We start from the raw sequence: 23,761 nt of genomic DNA, 5'->3' as shown, positions 1-23,761 counted from the left end.
ATCCATTCCTCCCCCACCCTTTTGGTAACCCAAAGTATGTTCTCTATGTCTGTGAGTCCGTTTCTGTTTCATAGATAGGTTCATTTGTGTCATATTTTAGATTCCACATATAAATGGTATCATGTGATATTTTTCTCTTTCTGACTTACTTCACTTAGTAGTTTTATTTTCAATGAATTTTTGAAAGCAAAATTGGAACTTAAAAAATCAGTTATTATGAGATAAAAAGAGGGATTACAGATTCATTCAGAAATGTTAGTGTTGCAGTGAGGTTGCATTGCTTATTCACGCCTGTATTCATTTCACTTGATTGCTGTTCTGCATGCAAAGAAGGGGCAGCTTTCTGAAAGGTGAACAGATGGCTTTTTTGAGACATGATGTGGGTGAAACTAAACCAAATGTGGTTTTCCAAGTCAAACTTCAGTTTTCTCCAAGATGTAATCCTTACTTGAATGTAAAATATCTTTTAAAAAAGTACATCATTGTACAATATAAGTTATTACCTGCCTCAGAATTTAGATTCACACATGCACACACCTTTTTTGAACACAGTAAGGTATCGCTATAAATAATGGTTGATTTCTGCCCTTGTCATTTCAGCAACTTGCATAAAATATTCTTGTTGATTCTATATGGAAGAGATAATAAAAATGAATCCCTTATTCTGTAGGCCTTTGGGGTATAACAGCAGGATTCACAAAAGATGTAATGACTACTTGTTTTCTCTTTGGAATTTATAGAAAGTTTTATTGGTATTCTACTTGTCTAGAATACTGGGATTAGAATTTTTAGTTTTATATTAACTCAGAAGAGAGAGTACTAATTCTAGTTCACTGACTACCTGCTGTCTCCCTCCACCTCCCCCAGATAATTCTGGTAAGTACTTTATCATTAATTAAAATTTATCTGGTGCAGTGCACAGTTCTAGACTCAGCATAAGGCATTACAAGACAAATATTCCTTTAAGGGATGCATAGTTTGTTTGCCTAATCATGTAAATAGTGAAACATGAAAGGAAATTTTTGTACAGATTTTATTTGTCCTAGCTGTATCCTACCTATTCATGGCTTCAAAATTAATAAGCTTCTCTGGAGATGACAGTAAAGATTAAAGACAAAGATAGATTTATGGCCTCGGCTGTCATTTTCAAGGGCATTGAATTAATCACTCAGATTTCCTAGTTGATAGTTGCATTGGGGCGGGGGGGGTTTTCAAGTCTTCTGACAAACATGAAACGTCCAATTTGGTTTGAAGAAGAAAAATCAAAGCCCTCAGTAAAACCTTATCCCCAAAGCCTCTTTTTCTCTCTTTGAGAAAAAGATGTATGATTTTTCCCAAGGGATAAACAGAAGGCTTTCTCCGCTCAGCGACTTTAGTCTGGGAGACACAAATTTCACATGACATTCTCTGATTTTATCCTAGAAGTATTTTTAAATCAATGAGACTGGATCACGTGGGTATGTTCCTACAAGGATATACAATACACTGTGCAGATATAACATAGAAGAGATGTGGTTTTCTTCTTCAGGATCAACAGCCTTTTCTTCTTAAGAGTTTTAGAAATTGGGAACGAATCCTGCCTGTGTTGTGGTCCTGTGACAGCCCCACATGGGTGACTCCATAGCTCTTCATTCTGTTTTTCTGATTAATCCATCCACTTCTTGGTTAACACTGGCTTTTGATCTCAAGGAAAGACAGAGCAACACTCTGAGTCACTTCTGAAAGACAGCCATCCTCTCTTGGTCAGGATTCTCAGATGAACTCAGTGACTGTGTAAATCCTTTGTGTTAACGGTAAACTCAGTGTAAAACCTCCCACGCACTGGCCACCACTTCCTCTAGTCCTTCAGTTTTGATAATTCATCAACCCCAGAAGGACCTCCAATCCACTGAGCCTCTGCCTTTTCATCGCCCACCTTCTGTGTCTGTGTGTCTCGCCTTTATGGGGTTAGATTCTATAGTCCATCATCGTAGCCATACCCTTGCCCCTTTCTCTCTCCATTGTACTCACCCCAAAAAACTTCAGCCTGGTTAAATCTATTTTTTTCTGCCGACTCTATACCTACACCCAAGCAACTGAATTCGACTAGACTGCCATGCTGACTGATCTCCCTTTAAATTTATTTTTACAAAGCTCCAGGGGCACTCAGTACTGCCTAGCAATCCATTTACCAAGTAGTTAACTCCTCACCGTCCTGTGACATCAGTGCTCTCTGTTCGTTCTTTTCCATCAGCCCACGTTTGTAATGTATTTCCCATCTTTAAAAAGGAAAACTTCATTTGACCCCTCATCCATTTCCAAGTCCTGTCTCATTGCTCTGCTCCCCTTTATAGCAAAACTCCTCAAAAGAAAGGCATATATTCAGTCTTCATTTCTTCACTTTCTACTCTTCTGAATCCACTTCAGTTAAGCTTTTGTCCCCACCATTCCACTCATGTCAAGGTCCCAGTATTCATCCGAATGAGCCTTTCTATAGGACTTGGTCTTAGTGATCACTCCCTTCCCCTTGAAACTTTTTCCTTACCTACCTTCGGGTCCAGTACCCCTCCTACCTCATGGGTCGTTAGTCACCTTTCCTGCTCCTTCTCTTCCTGCCTTCTAAAGTCTTTGCAGCTGTTCTCTTGTTTGGCTTCTCCCTCTTGTTTGATCATAGAGCCATGGCTGTAAATAGTTATATGCCGAATACCCCAACTCCAAGGGAACAGAAGCTTCCGCAATTGGTACCCTTCCAGACCTTGCCTTATGTACCTCTTCACCTGGCTGTTCATTTGTATCCTTTATAAAAACTGGTAAATATATGTATATATATTCCGATAACTCCCAAATTTATATCTTTAGCCCCAACCTCTCCACAGAAATCTAGAATCATACATTTCCAATTGTATTCATGATTCTTCCCCTTGGAGGGCTCATAGGCATCTCAAACTTAACATGCCCCCAATTTAAAAATGCATCATCAGTGGAGCTAAATCATAATGTAACACCTTGCCCAGCTTTATTTTTCTTCATAACCATTGTTACTACCTGACATTACATCACATATCTATATATTTACTCACTGGAATATAACCCATGTCAACAGGGTCTTTTTTTTTTTTTTTTTTTCCTTTTGCGGTACGCAGGCCTCTCACTGTTGTGGCCTCTCCCGTTGTGGAGCACAGGCTCGGGACGCACAGGCTCAGCGGCCATGGCTCACGGGCCCAGCCGCTCCGCGGCATGTGGGATCTTCCCGGACCGGGGCACGAACCCGTGTCCCCTGCATCGGCAGGCGGACTCTCAACCACTGCACCACCAGGGAAGCCCAACAGGGTCTCTTTTGTGTAATCATTTCTTGTGTTAGGCAGAGCAGTGGTCCGTAAAGATGTCCAAGTTCTCATCCCCAGACTCTGTGAATATGTTTCTTTACACGGCAGAGGGGCTTTGCAAATGTGATTAAGTTAAGGATCTTGAGATGGGGAGATTATCCTAGATTATGGTCCAATACAGTCACAATGGTCCTTACAGGGGAGGAGGGAGCCGTAGGAATCAGAGGAGTAGAGATAGGAGTGATGCAGCCTAGAGCCATGAATGTAGGCAGCCTCAGGAGCTGGAAGAGGCAAGGACAGATTCTCCCCTAGAGCCTCCAGAAGGAACACAGCTCTGCTGACACCTTGATTTTAGCCCCATGAGATCTATTTGGACCTTCAGAACTTCAAGATAGTAAATAAATTTGTGTTGGTTTAAGCCACTAAACTTGTGGTAATTTGTTACAGCAGTGGTAGGAAACTAATATACTCCTATATCTCTGGCACCTAGAATTTTCCTGGCACGTAGGTGCTAAGTAAAAACAATTTTGTTTGAATAAATGGTATGTCTTCATTGTTTTATATCCCATATAAAGATTATTGGAGTTTCTAATCCCTATTCTAATTGTTATTGTTGAAGATAAATGACCCATTCTTTCTTTGAAAAGCAATATTTGCTTTTATTTTTGTCCAGGCAAAAGGTATTTTTTGTTATCCTAGTCTGTTTCAGGCAGGCATTTTATAAGAGTGTGTGTGTGTGTGTGTGTGTACTAAAAAATCTCAGAATGTCAGGAATGGAACAGACTTTTAAAGGGCATTCAGTTTGAATTTCCTGATCCGATGTTTGTATACTTCTCACAATATCCCTGATAAGTGATCATCCCTAGTCTACTTTAGAACCTTCAGTGATGGGAAACTCACTTTAGCTAGAGGGATCAAGACCACTTTGGGATAGACTCTGCTGACTTCGGTCTGTTTTGTTCTCTACTTACAGAATTAAATCAAAACTAGAAATGTTAAGTATAAGCCCAAACTGACTTATTTTAACCCATTTATTAAATATGTATCTGCAGTTCAGGTCACTGCTTATCTGTCTGTACACGTGAAGTACCTCCTTTTGCATGTTCACACTTGTCAGAAGATCCTTATGCTATTTCACCAGAAACAATCAAATACACTTTTGGGGGACAAAAATCAAGAAGTGATTTGCAGTTAAGTGATAAATGCTTCCATTGCTCCCTCATTGTGTCTTTGAGGAGGCCTTTAAGATAGTAATTTTTAGTAGAGAATCGTACTGGCTTGACTTTGAGTTTATATCAATAGTTCTCTCCAAATACTGTCAAATTATTAATATTTACATTTTGAGGATGGCTCAGCAGATGCAGGACGGTCAGTTGAATTCAGTTCAACAAATGTTAAGCCCTGTATGTGTCTCATGCACTATGCTAGGCACCTGAGGAAGACAGATGACCAAGTTACGGCTCCTACCCTCGAGAGTAATCCCCATGACCTGGTAGGGAATATTAGACATGAAAGCACAAATATAATGAGAAGTGATGAATGCTCTACTAATGGCATCAACAAAGACTTATGAGAGTGTATGGTGTTAGAGAATGTTCTAATTTCACTCCTTTACATGTAGCTGTCCAGTTTTCTCAGCACCACTTATTGAAGAGACTGTCTTTTCTTCATTGTATATTCTTGCCTCCTTTGTTGTAGGTTAATTGACCATAAGTGCGTGGGTTTATTTCTGGGCTTTCTATCCTGTTCCATTCATCTATATTTCTGTTTTTGTGCCAGTACCATAGTGTTTTGATGACTGTAGCTTTGTGTGTAGACTGACGTCAGGGAGCATTATTCCTCCAGCTCTGTTTTTCTTTCTCAAGATTGTTTTGTCTATTCTGGGTCTTTTGTGTTGCACACAAATTTAAAAATTATTTGTTCTAGTTCTGTGAATAATGCCATTGGTAATTTGATAGGGATTGCACTGACTCTATAGATTACCTTGGGTAGTATAGTCATTTTGACAATATTGATTCTTCCAGTCCAAGAACGTGGTATATCTTTCCATCTGTCTCTGTCATCTTTGATTTCTTTCATCCGCGTCTTGTAGTTTTCAGAGTACAGGTCTTTTGCCTCCTCGAGAGTGAAGTGGTGCCAGTGATTAGTTCTGACTTGCCAGCCCAAACAGCTGAGTGGGTAAGAAGGAAGGGTAGTAGGAGGGGGAGGAAAGAGGTGAGGAAGAAAGAGAATAAATATAATGCATGAACTTCCGTATGTAATTGGGCACCACAGTATCTTGAATGTTTCATTGTTAATGATATAAATAGTAGTAGTTTAAATGTGTAGACCTTGATTACATTGTTGAATGGTTAATTTCCCAATAAAAATTTACTTGCAAATGCCACAATTTTCACTTTCTGTTGATGCATTAAAAGAATTCATTCTCTAATGTGACAAATGAAACTTTATGCATTAAAATTAATCATGGCATTTAAACAACCTGTTAAGAGTCGTTTGTCCCCAGAATGTGACAGGTTTTATATATAGCTCTCAGGACTATCAAAGTAGTTTGCATCAGTCAACTCTGTATTTTTTACTCTATTATGTATGTTCAGAGGGAAAGTGGAGCCTTTTAACCTGTAGAGATAAGGATTTCTTAGCCACACACATTCATTCTGTGCACTTGGTAAGGCTGTATTTCCCATCTTTGAGATGGCAACTATGAGTTTATCCAAGGAGAACTTAAGCGTGGTAACTGCCCTGCCATCCATTTGAAGGAATTGGTTCCCTGGAGAACTGTAAGCTCCTGAAGGAAGGTACCATATCTGATTTGTTCTTTGCTGTAGCTTTAATGCCTACGTATAGGAGGCCTTCATTTGCTGAATCAATCAATGAATGTTATGGTTACCCTGCTGTACTTCAAGTGTCTGCAAAGAAAGTAAGAGGTAAGGGAACATGTGTGATTTCTTCCTTTTATGGACTTCCAAAGCATTTGTTCTGTTCTTACAGTCATTTGCTTGTGTTTCTTGCTTATTCACTGCCGGTATATGCCAGGCACTGCAGGGGATCCCAGCCTTGCTCTGTCTTAATTCTCTCCCCATAATAGAGACTCCTCCTTGATTGCTGGCATCACATTGTACTCACATTTAACATTGGTAAATGCTTAGTGTAATGTCAGTGTTCAGTAAGCATTCACCCCAAAAATGAATATTAGCAACTCTGAAGTAGGAGAGGACCTCAGTGTACTGGGAGCAAGCAGGTACTGCAGCCTCATTTGCTAGACTTTTAATAACCCAGAATCTTAAATATATTTTTTTCCCTTTTCATTTTTTTAAAAAATTTTATGAATGAGAGCATTGAAACTTCCCCAAGCTGTGCATCTTGTTATTTTCCTGTACAAACAGGAAGCAAAGGCAGGCTTGGTCGGTGGGAAAGAATCTGCTCATATCTAGGTCCAAATAGCTTTGAGAGACCAGAGAACAGATCTGTCAGTTGGCTAATGTGGGATGGAGATCTCGTACTTTTTTTGTCTCTCTGCCCATACCCTTTTCCCTTTTCTATTCATTTTTATGTGTCATATGATAGTATATATATATTTTTTTGGGGGGGGGTCCCAAACAAGAAAACTATTGTTAAGGTTATTGGGATCTTTTCCTGCCTAGACTGTCTACGGCCTTAAATCTTTCTTTGCCCATCTCCTATGCCCTTTCTTCACTAACCACCCTGACTGCAGTCCCCCAGGGTTCGATGACCAATTTGTTAATTAGATTGAGGCCTTTTCCCATGAAGGGCCGGAGCTGCTACTACAGTTAGTTATATTTGCGACCATGTGTGTACATACTTAGGTATGTTGTGATCCGTGTAAAAAAGACTGTCCTGGTCATAGAGAGTTTGGTTTCCATCTGTGAGAACGGTGATAAACTCTGCATGTGAGTGGTTAACATATTCAAAAATATTTACGTTTCTGCTAAATCCAGGGGGTACAGTGGTCAGAAGAGTAGGCATAGCACAGTCTAGTGAGGGAGACAGACAATAGAGAAGGAAAAGACAACTCTGATCAGTTACGGAAGAAGACATCAGGAGGCCACGGTAGCCAGTAGACAGACCACCTTCATTAGGGTGGCCAGGGACTACTTTTCTGAAGATGTGACAATTAAGCTGAAATTTGGAGATCAAAAAAGATTCAGTCATGCTAGGAGGGCAGAGAAGGCACAGCAGAAGCAATGTTAAAAAAAAAAAAAAAAAAAGTCTGTCTTTTGAGCAGGAATTATTTATTTTAAGGTGAGGATGGCTGTGCATGGCCATCCATACAATGTCCCCAGTCAATGAGGTGGCTGCCTAGGACCAGGAATGCAGACTGTGATTGTGAGACAGGACTTCTTGGTGAATTCTTCAGATATTCCATACTCACTTTTACACTGCTTTCATTTCATTGTTTGCCACCAGCCAATAGCTGGGGACCCCGGTAGATAAGTGCTATAGGTTGTTTTCTAAGTTCCCTTAGCTCAGGACATGAATAAGTAGGTCATAGGTGCTTCTGGGCCCAGCTAATGAGTAGCATTAAAAATCCTTTATGTGAACTTGTTCTGTGATCTATGATTGCTAGTTTTGCTTCTGAACATTTCAAGGACAGTTTTAGATTTTCTTCATCACACAGAGTTAAGTAATTCAAAGCATCAGCAATAGGATTCTTTGGGGGGTGTGGATTTTAATGAGTGCTTTCTGCCCAAAAAAGTCATTTTCATTCAGGTATTTTAGGTTCAGACCCTAATATCGTCAGTTATATCACAAAGGTGGAAAACTGTGGGTACAGAGCATAACTGCTCAGAGACCAGGATGGTTTTGGAGATGAACATAGGCTGGTATGCAACAAAACAAAAGTAGAAAAGATAAGGTACCAAATGACTGAAGGTAACAGAACATAAGCTTTAGGAGAGCAGAGTCTTGGGGCCTGCCACCCACTGCTGGGTTCTCACCATTGAGAACTGCGCCTCACACAGAGCGAGGCTCCAGAAGTATTTGTTAAGTGAACAAACAAAAAGAACCTAAGCAGATACACTCAGCTGGGTAGGAGTAATAAGATGTGTTTTATGCATATTTTAAAATAAGTTTGAACTGGGGGTGGCTGATTTTGAGTTTGTTTTTATTATTTTCAACAGATGATGAATTAGTAAGATTATGACAGAGGGAAATTTGAAAGTTTTCATCTTCCTAAAAATGGTTGGGAAGATCATGGAGAACAGTGGCTTTGATCCCAAGGTTACAATACCCAGAGTGCTTTGGCATCTCTTAGATCTATGATTGGTTATGTTTCATACACCTTTCCTACCTGTGTGAGCTTGGGCGAGTTATTTAGTCTCTTTGTATCTCTGTTTCCTAGTTTGAAAAATGAGAATAATAGTAGAACAGAACATACCTGATCGGGTTAGTGTGAAGATTAAACCAGTTAACATGTGTAAAGCGCTTGAAACAATGCCAAGTACGCAGTAAGCTCTGTACTTGCTGAGTGTCACCATCATCATCACCACCACCACCATTATCATTAGAAGTACACTTGCCATGTTTGAGGTACCTTCTGTCTGGAACTCTCATATGCCAGTGACAACCAGGAATGAAAAACTGATTAAAATTTTTTAAAATTCTGTGATTTCTGTGATGCATATATTTGGATTCTTTGTTTTTAAAATAGCTTTAATGAGGTAATTCACATACTAGAAAACTTGCCAATTTAAAGAGTACAATTTAATAATTTTTAGAATATTCACAAAGTTGTGCAACCATCAGTGCTGTCTAATTTTAGAATATTTAATCACTCCAAAAATAATTTTAGAGTATTTTCATCACCCACATACCCATTACCGACCTCTGCCCATTCTTCCCTCCTCCCTGCCCCTGGCAACCACTAATCTCAGTCTGTCTTCCTGTATTTGTCTATTCTGACTATTCATACATATGGAATCACATAATATGTGGCCTTTGTGTATGGCTTCTTTAACTCAGCCTACTGTTTCCAGGGTTCATCGTGTTGTAGGATGTATCAGTACTTCATTCTTTTTTTGTGGGTAACTGATATCCATTGTAAGGATAATACCACATTTTGTTTTTCCATTAATTATCACAACATTCTGATGTATATAGGTTGTTTCCATTTTATTGGCTATTCTAAATAATGCTGCTGTGTATTCATGTACAAATTTTAGGTGGATATATGTAAAGGATGTCATTTCTCTTGGGCATGTACCAAGGAGTGGAATCACTGGGTCATAGTAATTCAATGTTTAATGTTTTGAGGAATTTTTCCAAACTGTTTTCCAAAGTGACTGCATCATTTTACAATCCCACCAGCAATGTATGAGGATTCGAGTTTCTCTACATCTTCAACACTTGTTATATTCTTTCTTTTTTATTTTAGTCATCCTAATGGGTATGAATTGGTATCTCATTGTGGTTTTGATTTGCATTTCCCTGATAACTAATGATACTGAGCGCCTTTTTATGTGCTTATTGGCCATTTGTGTATCATCTTCTTTAGAGAAATGTCTATTCAAATCCTTTGATCATTTTTAATTGGGTTTTTTTTGTTTTTGTTTTTGTTTTTGAGGTACACGGGCCTCTCACTGTTGGGGCCTCTCCCGTTGTGGAGCACAGGCTCCGAACGCGCAGGCTCGGTGGCCATGGCTCACGGGCCTAGCTAGTCCGTGGCATGTGGGATCTTCCCGGACCGGGGCACGAACCCATGTCCCCTGCATCGGCAGGTGGACTCTCAACCACTGTGCCACCAGGGAAGCCCCTGGGTTGTCTTTTTATTGTTGAGTTGTAAGAATTCTTTATATGTTCTCATACAAGTCTCTTATCAAATACATGATTTGCAAATATTTTCCCCAATTCTGCGAGATTTGTTCCCACTTTCTTGTTACCTACTTTTAAAAAATATTTATTTATTTGGCTGCGCCGGGTCTTAGTTGAGACATGCGAGATCTTCTTTGCTGCGTGCAGGGTCTTCATTGTGGCATGCAAACTCTTAGTTACGGCACGTGGTATATAGCCGCCTGACCAGGGATCGAACCCGGGCCCCCTGCATTGGGAGCATGGAGTCTTAGTCACTGGACCACTGGGAAGTCCCTCTTGTTGTCTTCTGAAGCACAAAAGTTTTTATGTTTTGATAAAGTCCAATTTGTTATTTATTTTGTCATTTGTTAGTTTGGTATTGTATCTAAGAAGCTTCAGTCTAATCCAAGGTGAGGAAAATTTACTCCTGTGTTGTCTTCTAAGATTTGTATTGTTTTAGCTCCTGTAGTTAACTTTATGATCCATTTTGAGTTAATTCTGTACATGGTGTGAGGTAGGGGCCCAAATCCATTCTTTTGAATTTAAAAACACAGTTTTTCCAGCACAGTTTCTTGAAAAAGACTATTATTTTCCATTAAATTATCTTGGCAACCTTGTCAAAAATCAATTGACCGTATATGGAAAGGTCTGTCTATTCCATTGATCTATATGTCTGTCCTTATACCAGTCCCATGCTGTCTTGATTACTGTAGTTTTGTAGTGAATTTGAATTTTGAAACTGGGAAATGTGAGTCTTGAACTGTGTCCTTCAATATTCTTTTGGCTATTCTGTGTGCCTTGCATTTCTATATGCCTTTTAAGACCAGCATGTCAATTTCTTTTAAACAGGCAGCTGGGATTTTGATGGGGATTGTATTGAACCTGTATATATCAATTTGGGGAATATTGCCATCTTAACAATATTAAGTCTTACGTTCCATGAACATGGGGTATGGAATGTCTTTTCATTTATTTAGGTCTTTAATTTCTTTCATTGATGGCTTATTTGTAGTTTTTGGTATATAAGCCTTGCACTGTTTCTGTTAAATTTATTCCTAAACATTTTTATTCTTTTTGATGCTCATGAAGACTGAGTTGTTTTCTTAATTTTATTTTTAGATTTTTATTGCTATATTTTCGGAGGGCTTATTTGTTTTATTGTGGTAAAATATACATATTGTAAAATTGACCATTTTAACCATTTTTAAGTGTACAGTTCCCTGGCGTTAAGTATTCACGATGTTATGTACCCATCACCACTATTTTGAGATCTTTGTCATCATTTCAAACAGAAACTGTCCTCATTAAGCAATGGGTACATAAGCTCCATGTTTCTTCTCCCCTCCAGCTCGTGGTAACCTATACTCTCTCTGAATTTGCCTATTCCAGGTACCTCATATTAATGGAATCATATGGTATTTTCTTTTGTGTCTTGTTTGTTTTCACTTAGTATGTTTTCAAGGTTCATCCATGTTGTAGCATGTAGTAGAGTTCTATTTATTTTTATGGTTAAATAATCAGTTGTATGTGTGTACCACATTTTGTTTATACATTTATTTGTTGATTGGTACTGGGTTGTTTTTATCTTTTGACTATTGTGACTAATGCCACTATGAATATTGGTGTACAAGTATCTGTTCAAGTCCTTGCTTTCAGTTCTTGTGGATATATACTCAGGAGTGGAATTGCTAGATTGTATGCTAATTCTGTGTTGTAACCTTTTGAGGAATGGCCAAACTGTTTTCCACATCAGGTGACCATTTTATATTCCCACAGCAATGCATGAGGGTTCCAATTTCTCCACCAACGCTTATTATTTTCATTTTTTAAAGTAATAGTTTTTTATTTTATATTGGGGTATAATTGATTTACTATGTTGTGTTAGTTTCAGGTGTACAGCAAAGTGATTCAGCTATACATATATCCATTCTTTTTCAGATTCTTTTCCCATATACGTTTTTACAGAATATTGAGAATTCCCTGTGCTATAAGTAGGTCCTTGTTGATTATCTATTTTATATATAGTAGTGTGTAGATGTTAATCCAAAACTCCTAATTTATCCCTCCCCCTGACCTGTCCCCTTTGGTAACCATAAGTTTGTCTTCAAAGTCTGTGAGTCTGTTTCTCTTTTGTAATTAAGTTCATTTGTATCATCCTTTCAGATTCCACATATAAGTGATATCATATATTTACCCTTCTCTGTCTGACTTACTTCACTTAGTATGATAATCTTTAGGTACATCCATGTTGCTGCAAATAGCATTATTTCATTCTTTTTTATGTCTCATTGTATATATGTACCACATCCTCTGTACCACATCTTCTTTACCCATTCATCTGTCGATGAACATTTAGGTTGCTTCCGTGTCCTGGCTATTGTAAATAGTGCTGCAATGAACACTGGGGTGCATGTATCTTTTCGAATTATGGTTTTCTCCAGATATATGCCCAGGAGTGGGATTGCTGGGTCATATGGCAGTTCTGTTTTTAGTTGTTTTTTTTGTTTGTTTGTTTGTTTTGCGGTAAGCGGGCCTCTCACTGTTGTGGCCTCTCCCGTTGCGGAGCACAGGCTCCAGACGTGCAGGTTCAGTGGCCATGGCTCATGGGCCCAGCCGCTCTGCAGCATGTGGGATCTTCCTGGACCGGGGCATGAACCCGTGTCCCCTGCATTGGCAGGCGGACTCTCAACCACTGCACCACCAGGGAAGCCCTGTTTTTAGTTTTTTAAGGAACCTCTATACTGTTCAATTTTTTAGAATAGTTTCAGAAAGACAGGTATTAACTCTTCTCTAAATGTTTGATAGAATTCACCTGTGAAGCCATCTGATTCTGGACTTTTCTTTGTTGGAAGATTTTTAATCACAGTTTCAATTTCAGTACTTGTGATTGGTCTGTTTATATATTCTATTTCTTTCTGGTTCAGTCTTGGAATATTATACCTAAGGATTTTTCCATTTCTTCTAGGTTGCCCATTTTATTGGTATAGAGTTGCTTGTAGTAGTCTCTTATGATCCTTTGTATTTCTGTGGTGTCTGTTGTAACTTCTTTTTCATTTCGAATTTTATTGATTTGAGGTCTCTCCTTTTTTTTCCTTATGAGTCTGGCTGAAGGTTTATCAATTTTATTTATCTTTTCAAAGAACCAGCTTTTAGTTTCATTGATCTTTTCTATTGTTTTCTTTGTCTCTATTTTTTTATTTCTCCTCTGATCTTTCTTTCTTTCCTTGTACTAACTTTGGGTTTTGTCTGTTGTTCTTTCTGTAGTTGCTTTAGGTGTAAGGTTAGGTTTATTTGAGATTTTTCTTGTTTCCTGAGGTAAGACTGTATCACTGTAAATTTCTCTGATTTGCTGCATCCCATAGGTTTTGGAACATCGTGCTTTCGTTTTCATTTGTCTTTAGGTATTTATTGATTTCCTCAGTGATCCATTGGTTGTTCAGTAGCATATTGTTTAGCCTCCACGTGTTTGTGTTTTTTAGTTTTTTTCCTTGTAGTTGATTTCTAATCTCATAGCATTGTGGTCAAAAAAGATCCTTGATATGACTTCCATTTTCTTAAATATACCAAGGTTTGCTTTGTGGCCCAGCATGTAATCTATCCTGGAGAATGTTCCATGTGCACTTGAGAAGAATGTCTATTCTGCTGCTTTTGAATGGAATGCACTATAAATATCAATTAAGTCTGTCTGGTCTAACATGTCATTTAAGGCCTGTGTGTCCCTATTGATCTTCTGTCTGGATCTGTCCATTGATGTTAGTGGGGTGTTAGAGACCCACCCCCCCCCCATTATTGTGTTACTGTCAGTTTCTCTTTTTATGGCTGTTAGTGTTTGCCTTATATATTGAGATGCTCCTGTGTTGGGTGCATATATATTTCAATTGTTATACCTTCTTCTCAGATTGATCCCTTGATCATCATGTACTGCCCTTGTCTCTTGTAACAGTCTTTATTTTAAAGTCTGTTTCTTCTGATATGAGTATTGCTACTCCAACTTTCTTTTGATTTCCATTTGCATGGAATACCTTTTTCCATTTCCTCACTTTCAGTCTGTATGTGTCCCTAGATCTGAAGTGGGTCTCTTGTAGACAGCATATATACGGGTCTTGTTTTTGTATCTGTTCAGCCAGTCTATGTCTTTTGGTTTGAACCTTAAATTCGTTTATGTTTAAGGTAATTATATGTATGTTTTTACTGCCATTTTGTTAATTGTTTTGGATTTGGTTTTCTAGGTCTTTTTTCTTCACTTCCTCTTCTCTTCTTGTGATTTGATGACTAACTTTAGTATTGTGTTGGGATTGCTTTTTCTTTTGTGTGTGTGTGTATCTATTGTAGATTTTCAGTTTGCAGTTACCGTGAGGATATAGGTGTGTGTGTGTGTGTGTGTGTGTGTGTGTGTATATATATATATATATCTCACAAGATTGTTTCAAGTTGCTGGTCTCTTAATTTCAAATGCATTTCCAATATATCCTGCATTTGTATTCTCCTCGTGATTGCTGGTTTTGATATCATATTTGTATGTGGATGACTTCTTACCTTTACATTTGCCTTTATCTGTGAGCTTTCCCATTCGTAATTTTCTCATTTCTAGTTGTGGCCTTTTCTGCCTAGAGAAGTTCCTTTAGCACGTGTCATAAAGCTGGTTTGGTGGTGCTGAATTCTCTTAGCTTTTACTTGTCTGTAAAGCTTTTGACTTCTCCCTCGAATCTGAACCAGAGCCTTGCTGGGTAGAGTATGCTTGGTTGTAGGTTTTTCCCTTTCATCACTTTAAATATATCATGCCACTCCCTTCTGGCCTGCAGAGTTTCTGCTGAAAAGTCAGCTGATAACCTTATGGGGATTCCCTTGTATGTTACATGTTGCTTTTCCCTTGTTGCTTTTAGTATTTTCTCCTTGCTTTAATTTTTGTCAGTTTGATTAATGTGTCTTGTTGTGTTCCTCCTTGGGTTTATCCTGTACGGGACTCTCTGTGCTTCCTGGACTTGGGTGACTGTTTCCTTTCCCATGTTAGGTAAGTTTTTGGCTATTATCTCTTCAAATATTTTCTCAGGCCCTTTCTCTCTCTCTTCTCCTTCTGGAACCCCTATAATGTGAATGTTGGTGTGTTTAATGTTGTTCCAGAGGTCTCTGGGAGTGTCCTTATTCCTATTCATTCTTTTTTCTTTAATATGTTCCATGACAGTGATCTCCAGCAATATCTTCCAGCTCACTTGTTCTTCTGCCTCATTTATTCTGCTAATTGATTCCTTCTAGTGTATTTTTCATTTCAGTTATTGTATTGTTCACCTCTTTGATTTTTAAATCTTCTGTAGCTCTTTTTTAAAACATTTCTTGTGCCTTCATTCTTTTTGTGAGATCTTGGATCGTCTTTACTATCATTACTCTTTTTTTTCAGGAAGATTGTCTATCTCCACTTCACTTAGTTGTTCTTCTGGGGTTTTACCTTGTTCCTTTGTCTGGAACATATTTCCCTGCCATTTTGTTTTATCTAACTCCTGTGTTTGCAGTCTCCGTTTCTGAGGCTGCAGGTTTGTAGTTCCTCTACCTTCTGGTGTCTGCACCCGGGTGGGTGGGGTTGGTCCAGGGGGCTGTGCAGGTTTCCTGGTGGGAGGGACTGGTGCCTGCCCACTGATGGGTGGAACTGCATCTTTTCCCACTGGTGGGCAAGGCCATGTCAAGGGCTGTGTTTAGAGATGGCTGTGGGCTCAGGATGACTTTAGGCAGCCTGTCTGCTGATGGGTGGTGGTGTGTTCCCACCCTGTTGGTTGTTTGGCCTGTGGCATCCTAGCACTGGAGCCTGCAGGTTGTTGGGTGGGGCCAGGTCTCAGTGCCAAAATGGTGACCTCCAGAAGAGCTCACGCAGATGAATATTCCCCGGGGCCTCCACCACCGCCGTCCTTGTCCCCACAGTGAGCCAAAGTCAACCCCCGCCTCCCCAGGAGACCCTCCAAGACCCGCAGGTAGGTCTGGCCCAGGCTCCTGTGGAGTCACTGCTTTGCCCTGTATCTCAGTGCACATGAAACCTTGTGTGGGCCCTCCAGGAGTGGAGTCTCTGTTTCCCCCAGTCCTGTGGAGCTCCTGCACTCTAGCCCTGCTGGCCTTCAAAGCCAAATGCTCTGGGGGCTCCTCTTCCTCCTGATGCCAGTCCCCCTGGCTGGGGGAGGGCCTGAGATGGGGCTCAGAACTCTGCCTCCTGTGGGAAAACCTCTGTGATATAATTATTTTCCAGTTTGTGGGTCACCCACCTGGTGGTTATGGGATTTGATTATACTGTGAATGCACCCCTCCTACTGTCTTGTGTGGCTTCTTCTTTGTCTTTGGATGTAGAGTATCTTTTTGGTAGGTTCTCATCTTTTTTTCGATTGTTGTTCAGCAGTTAGCTGTGATTTTGGTGTTTTCATGAGGGGACGTAAGCTCAAGTCCTTCTACTCTGCCATCTTGTCTCCTCCCCATAGAAATCAAATAATACTCACCTTAATGGATGTGACTTTTTAAAAATCAAGAATTAGCATGTAACCACCTTTTTAATGGTAGAACACCTGATCTTTCAGACAGATACAATTTATTGAAAAAAAAATCAAGGAAAATCGTGAATTTCGTCCATCCTTTTTTAGCCTTTTTTTCCTTATAATTGTAATTTCCATAATTTGCTATAGTTGAAGATGAACAATTAAATGAAAGCTGGGCTTTTAAAAGAGGAATGTTGAAAACTTTAATATATATCATTTTAAAGTTTGGAAAATATAACTCTTCCTATCTTTTCTATGGTGTCAAAGACAACGGAAACCACTGTTCATACTCTACCAGACAAGGGTGAAGAGATCTGCGGATATTTCTTGAACCCTTCTTTAATGTCATCAGAATGTTCACCTACAACCTTGAAAAAGAAAACAGAAGAAATGAGTGACCTCCCTTCTGAGAATCAGCGAAGCATACCACTCGCTGTGACCGACGCGCTAGAGCATATCATGGAACAGCTCAATGTTTTGACACAGGTGGGTTGGCGCACTTTTCACTTGGTCGTAAGTTTTTCTTTCGTAGCAAGGCAAGCTCAAAGGTGGTAGTTAATATAGCAGCGCCTGCTGTGCTGAGCCACTCTAAACCTCATGGAGGCAAAGTCAGAGCCCATGCACACATATACACGTATGCATGTGTGCACACACACACACTGTACTCTATCTAGCATCTGAGGCCCACAAGCGAACAGAGGAGACCATGTACTTCATGTTACAAATGTATTATTTGATTTTGGACAGTAATGTTTTGCCATAAGAATTTCTGATGCCATGTATTCAGATTTGGACATTATCAAAGAAATATTTAGGGCAATAAGAAAAGTGTATTGGGATTAATCATTTCGGTTAGAATGAAATTTTGGCATTGCTTTAGTTTTTCACTCTGAAGAAGTTCTCTGTCCAATGTTTAACTTCCCTCATTCCAAAGCTCCTTACGTTGATGCTCTGTTCTTCTGGAGGTGAGGTTTCCACATTCCCCTTTTAGAATATTACCCAGTCCTTTGATGCCAATATACTTTTGCAAGAAGGGATCTTAATATATCAAAGGTCTTCCAACTCTTGGTCAGGAAATACAGATGTCATTTAATGGAAGTGGTGTATTAAGATGGATACATCAGAGGTTGCCCTTCCAGCTCTGCTCAGTGTTTCCTTTGAAGAATTCTTATTGTTCCTCTTTGATAAACAGAATGAGGATCCAGAGCAGACACCGTCCTAAATTATACAGAAAGAGGCTATAATGTGAACTAGAGAAGACGTCAGTTACTTTTGCAGAATAAATATTTCAAGCTGAAATTGCTCATGCATAGAAATCATCTAATTCTTATTCTCAACACTGGCTGTACATTCTAATCGCCAGGGCAGTTAAGAATCATCCAGATGTCCAGTTCTCATCTCCAGAGAATTCAAGGCCCTGGCATCGGACTTTTAAGGTTCCATTTTGGGTTAACAGCCAGTAATTAAAAATTTTACCCTTTAGATAACATCTCAGGGCCTTGGAGTTAAGGGATGTGGATGTGGGTCATGACAAATTGTGAGAACGAGCCTTGTGAGACCTTGGAGTCGTAAGATCTGTTCAATGAAAATCACTGGAAAAATCATCGATTTTTGCTTTGCAGTATTGTGCTAGAGGTGACTGTGTTTATCAGACTTTCCTTTAAAAGGCAGTTTTTCTCTCAGCTTCATGCCAGCTTTAGTTTTGGTTGGCCTGTTTCCCAGGGCCCTGGCTTCCTCACCTGCACTGTCACATTGGGTGGCAAGTCCTCTTTAGGGTCTTTCCATCTTCTACTCTGTCAGCTTCGTGACTCATTTTGCCTTCTTTTTTCCTGATTTAAGGTTAAAATGGATCCCTTTAAACTTTACTGAAAGTCTGTAATTTTTTACTTTTAATTTTTAAGGACTGACTTTCCTTCAAATATGAAAAGTTAAAAGCAGGCACAGCACACTTGCAAAATGGGAACAGTGTGAATCTGTGGGCAAATAACAAGTAAAATAAACAGATTCACTTTAATTACAGATGACTGAACATCTCCTAACCCAGTGGCAGTGCTTATAAATTCAGTACAGATTGTAGTATCACTTTCTCATTATAACTTTTAAGATGGTTGGTAGGTGAGTGGAGTTAACCAGGGTTAAAGGTGTTGATGATGATACACATATCAAAAGCTTTTGCATCTTACATTGTGATAAGTATCAGGCAAAATGCTTGGCACATAGTAGGCAGTCAAGAAATAGTAGAAAGTATTATCAGCATTGCCGTTAATTTCAATGAATCATGATCTATAGTATGGAATATGAGAGCAAAAACTATTAGATAGTTTTTTTTTTTAAACTGCCTTCAGAGGCTGGTAGGGAATCAATTGTAACCAAGCATTTATTATGCTGCTTTTCCTATATGAACTGTACTACCAGGTAACCAAATAATATATGAGAAGTGTCTTGTATAAATTATCCCAACTAATACATTTTTTAAATGATGGAATTAGAATATCACTGGCAATCTCTAAGAATCGATAGATCTAGACATTAAGTAGCTACTGACAACACAGAAAAAGAAGCAGATGTTATTATTGTGCTCTCAAAAGAAAGAATAGTCTTACCGAGGGATCTAACCTGAGTCTTACCAAGCCTTTGAATCCAGCTTCCAATTTACATAAAATACAGAGGGTAGAAGAACAGATTAAACTGTACCCAGAGTATACGCAGTCCCTAAAATCCAGACTGGTAGAGGCGCTGCAGGTCAAATGGCCTGAACCTGTCCAAAGACAAATTATAAAGAAAATAAATGGAGAGAGTAGGGATCTGTAGATTAAAAGACTTTAAATGACATCAAATCTTGAAAATGGGTAAGATATAGTGTCTAGCGATGTACACTTGAAAGATAAAACCATAAAGACCTGCAGAAAAGTGATTATTATAATGGTCAGAACAGGGGCTGTTATGGGGGAAGGTGCACGCTAGGCACTCTGGGGTGGCTGGCAGAGTTCTAGCTCTTGACCTGGGTGTTGGTCATAAGGGTGCTTTTCTCGTGAGAGTTCATTAAGTGCCACATGTTTTTTGTGCAACTTCCTGAATCCACTTTATCGTATAGTTTTTTTTAAAAGATAAAAGACTGAAGATGAAGTAGTCTATCACAATTAGATTTAAAAGTAGTCGCACGCGTGTGTGTAGTTATATACTCATGAGCTGAAGCAGTTAGAATATCTAAGATTCAGGAAGTCCTGTGTGGCAGGCACCATCTTAAGCATTTTACGTGCCGTATTTCATTTAGTCAGTCTTCCTAACAACCCTATGAGTTGCTGTCATCTTCTGGGTGCAGAAAGGGGTAGCAGTCATTATATTTTCAAAGTAAGCTAGGTATCCAGCCGTCTAGGGTAATATAGGTATGGTCCGTCACGGATTGATTGTGACAGAAGGACCAGTGATGCCATTCAAGTAGCGGTGGGGTTATGTGGCATTCCATCCCCACCTCCCACATTCCATGTCACCTGTGACACTACCTTCTCTGGCAGCGATGCTTTAGAAGATCAGACTTCAGAATTGCCTACAGAAGCTTGATCATTTACTCCATTTTCCTCCAATAGTTCCTTTTTTTTTCTTTTCCTCAAACTGCTTGACAGTGCTTTGCCTTGTGTTAGGGCACAGAAGCGGGGCAAGTTCTGGGGTTCATTTCTGAGCCAACCTCCTGGCAAAAGGGTGGCATTCCAGTTCTGAAAAAGATCAATGCTGAGCTTATCATCATCATCCTCACCACCAGGTCACCAGGCATTGATTATTTTGTCCTCCTTTTTTGCAGACTGTTTCAATCCTGGAGCAGCGACTGACTTTGACAGAGGATAAGCTGAAAGACTGCCTTGAAAATCAGCAAAGGCTTTTCAATGCTATCCAACAGAAAAGTTGAATAGAAAGATACGAGCAGAGGCACGAGAAATGAACACATGTACACGTACTCAGGAAGGTAGTACAAGATGCTTTATGCAACACAACCATGTGCTAATTATCATGGCATTTCTTAAAAGGGTGAACAAAAGGCAGAAAAGGCATAATTAAGGACTAATTTAAACACACAAATCAATGCCGAGGACTAATTCAAATCATTACCATTCATGATTGCAGTAATAAAGTGATACACGTTCAAGTGGCTCTGTATTTCCCCCCATATTATTTTAAATGTCAGTTTTCATTAATAGTCCAAATCCTGCCAGTAAAGTAGTCAAATCTCTGTATTTCACTGTTATTCCAAATTGACCATGTTCAGGCAATTCCTTAAACACCTGGTGTACTTCTTTAGTGTAAACAGTACCCTTGGGGTGAAATAATTCACTTACCTCTAAAACAGCATTTTGTATGCAGAGAATGAATTAATGATCTGATTTGTATTTCTTTCTGTTAAAAAAAAAATTATTTACCTATGCCTTGAAAAGATGATCTCATACAATTCCCAAACCGCAGAATTTCCACAGCAAGAATACACTTATTTTAATTAGCAACAGCACATACAGGACGTACGGCAGGGGGTTTCGATTTAATTTATGGTATACATTGTTTATTCTTTGACCAACCTAAAAGAAGAGTTAGAAATATGTAAAGTGCACAAATCTGCTTCCGTAGATGAATGCACTGAATGATTTGGGTTGTATCCAAACCTGTGATCTCAGTGTACGAAGATTAAGTTAGTGCAGAATCCTCAAAACCCAGAACGATGCAACAGCAATATTTAAAAATATACACACATGTATGTTCACATTCTTCAGAAATGTTTAGGGTGATTTTGTAGCTGAATATAAGTACTTTAAAAGAACATTTGCATCGTCTTCCTATTTTTTTTTAATGAATTGTGATTTGAAACAAAATGAAAATGAGCCAGGCATTCTAAAAGATCTTGGTTTTTAAATTAAGAATTTTATCTTAAACAAAATAAGAGATTAAATTGAAAAAAACTGAATTTAGTTTGCATTTCTGTTAACCTATATCTAGAACAGAAGGTAGGAGAAGGCAGTCCACATTTATGATGCCTGTAGGCATATCATGGGGAAAATACTGTCTATGCTTTGGAAAAGAAAAAAGTCCTATTTATCTAGGAGTCTATATTTAGAAATTTCTCAAAGCAATTTTGATTGTATTTATGAGGTGATTGTTTTATAATACTAAGTGTGAACTTCTAGACAGTTTCAAGAGTTTATAAGACTAAGTGGCACTGTATTTTTATAACCTCATTGAGAAGACTAAGAAATGAAATGTCATACCAATTTTTATCTACTTTTTTAATGCTTCAAACAATAAAGACATTTTACCTTTAAAAAAGTTGTTTCTTTTTAAATGATTAAAATCTAGAAATGCTAAACTTCTTATCTAGCTCACTCAACTTTAACCTTCATAACAATCTCCTGGAGAAGTTGTCAAAACAGTTCCGGCCCTTTGCCCCGGGTTTATGATTCACTAGGTCTGGTGTGGTGAGGCCCAATAATCTGCATCTCTAACAAGCTCACAGGAGATTTAATGCTGTTGGCCTCAGGCCCACACTTTAGAAACCACTGACCAGCTATAGCCACTTCCTGCAACATGGTATTGCCACACCTTTTACAGTCATAGAACTTCATAAGTGATATAAAAACAGTGATGATGTAAGTTTAAAAGCCTTGACACTTTTTCAGGAGGGTTATTTTATAAGCCCCCCAACACCTCTTTTATGCTTTTGAGGCTTCTTTTCGTCAGATGCCAGCCTCTCATCTGTCCTAGCTGCATGTTCACTGCATGATCAACATCTCCACTTGGACAACATGGCAGGCAGCCTCTGAATATGTCCACAGCCAAACTCTGCTGCACCTCACCCCCACCCACAGCCAGCTCCTCCCCTCGTCTTCCCATCTCCATAAATGGCAACTCTCCTTCAAGGCGCTCAGGCTGAAGACCTCAGAGTTATCCTTAAATCCTTGGTCTCACTCTCCACTCCCATTCCTTCAGCAAATCTCATGAGAACATATGAAACACCTGATCATTTCTCACACCTCCATCAGCCACCAAAACCCAGGCCACCATCATCTCTTACCTGGATGTCTGCAGTGCCTCTTAACTGTCTCCCACTGTCACCCTTGCACAGCAGGCCACAGTGGTTCTTGAAAAGCCTGAGTTCATACCATACGACCCAGCAATCCCACTACTGGGCATATACCCTGAGAAAACCGTAATTCAAAAAGAGTCACATACCACAATTTTCACTGCAGCTCTATTTACAATAGCCAGGACATGGAAGCAACCTAAGTGTCCATCGACAGATGAATGGATACAGAAGATGTGGCACATACATACAATGGAATATTACTCAGCCATAAAAAGAAACGAAATTGAGTTATTTGTAGTGAGGTGGGTGGACCTAGAGTCTGTCATACAGAGTGAAGTAAGAAAGAGAAAAACAAATCCCATATGCTAACACATATATACGGAATCTAAAAAAAAAAAAGAAAATGGTTCTGAAGAACCCAGAGGCAGGACAGTAATAAAGACACAGATGTAGAGAATGGACTTGAGGACATGGGGAGGGGGAAGGGTAAGCTGTGACAAAGTGAGAGAGTGGCATGGACATATATACACTACCAAACGTAAAATAGATAGCTAGTGGGAAGCAGCCGCATAGCACAGGGAGATCAGCTTGGTGCTTTGTGACCACCTAGAGGGGTGGGATAGGGAGGGTGGGAGGGAGACACAAGAGGGAGGAGATACGGGGATATATGTATATGTATAGCTGACTCACCTTGTTATAAAGCAGAAACTAACACACCATTGTAAAGCAATTATACTCTAATAAAGGTGTTAAAAAAAAAAAAGAAAGAAAAGCCCGAGTTCAAACATGTGGCTCTTCAGCTCCAAACCCTTCAGGACTTCCCATCTTAGAGTAAAAGCCCAAGACTTGACAGTAGTGATGTGCTCCTAACCTCTTCACCTTAGACCTCCCCTCCCCCTTGGGGGTCACCCTTACTCACTGCCCTCTGGCAGCAGTGGCCTCTCTGCTTCCCTTTGTAGAAGCAAAATGGTTCCCACCTAAAGGCATCTGTACTTGAGGGCATTTGTACTTGCCATTTCCTCTGCCTGGAGCTCTGTCCCCAGGTATCCCTCGTAACATTCCAGCCCTGCTCA

The 23,761-nt window shown here is 39.4% G+C and overlaps 1 protein-coding gene across 2 annotated transcripts in view; it reads left to right on the top strand.

Annotated features, from left to right (window-relative positions):
- Positions 1–21,765, top strand: part of POC1B (POC1 centriolar protein B) — a 107,289-nt gene extending 85,524 nt beyond the window's left edge. For both annotated transcript variants that reach the window (XM_082850515.1, XM_082850516.1), the window contains 2 exons: positions 16,892–17,110; positions 20,424–21,765. In XM_082850515.1, the coding sequence (XP_082706641.1) occupies positions 16,892–17,110; positions 20,424–20,528 (324 nt within the window). In that variant the 3' untranslated portion in view covers positions 20,529–21,765. The remainder of the gene's footprint in view (positions 1–16,891; positions 17,111–20,423) is intronic.
- Positions 21,766–23,761: the final 1,996 nt, after the last annotated feature.

This window comes from Leucopleurus acutus (genome assembly GCF_964270905.1).
Source record: "Leucopleurus acutus genome assembly, chromosome: 11".
In the NCBI taxonomy this organism is placed as follows: Eukaryota; Metazoa; Chordata; class Mammalia; order Artiodactyla; family Delphinidae; genus Leucopleurus; species Leucopleurus acutus.
Note: the sequence above shows the minus strand (reverse complement) of the source record. Positions and strands in the feature narration are given on the sequence as shown.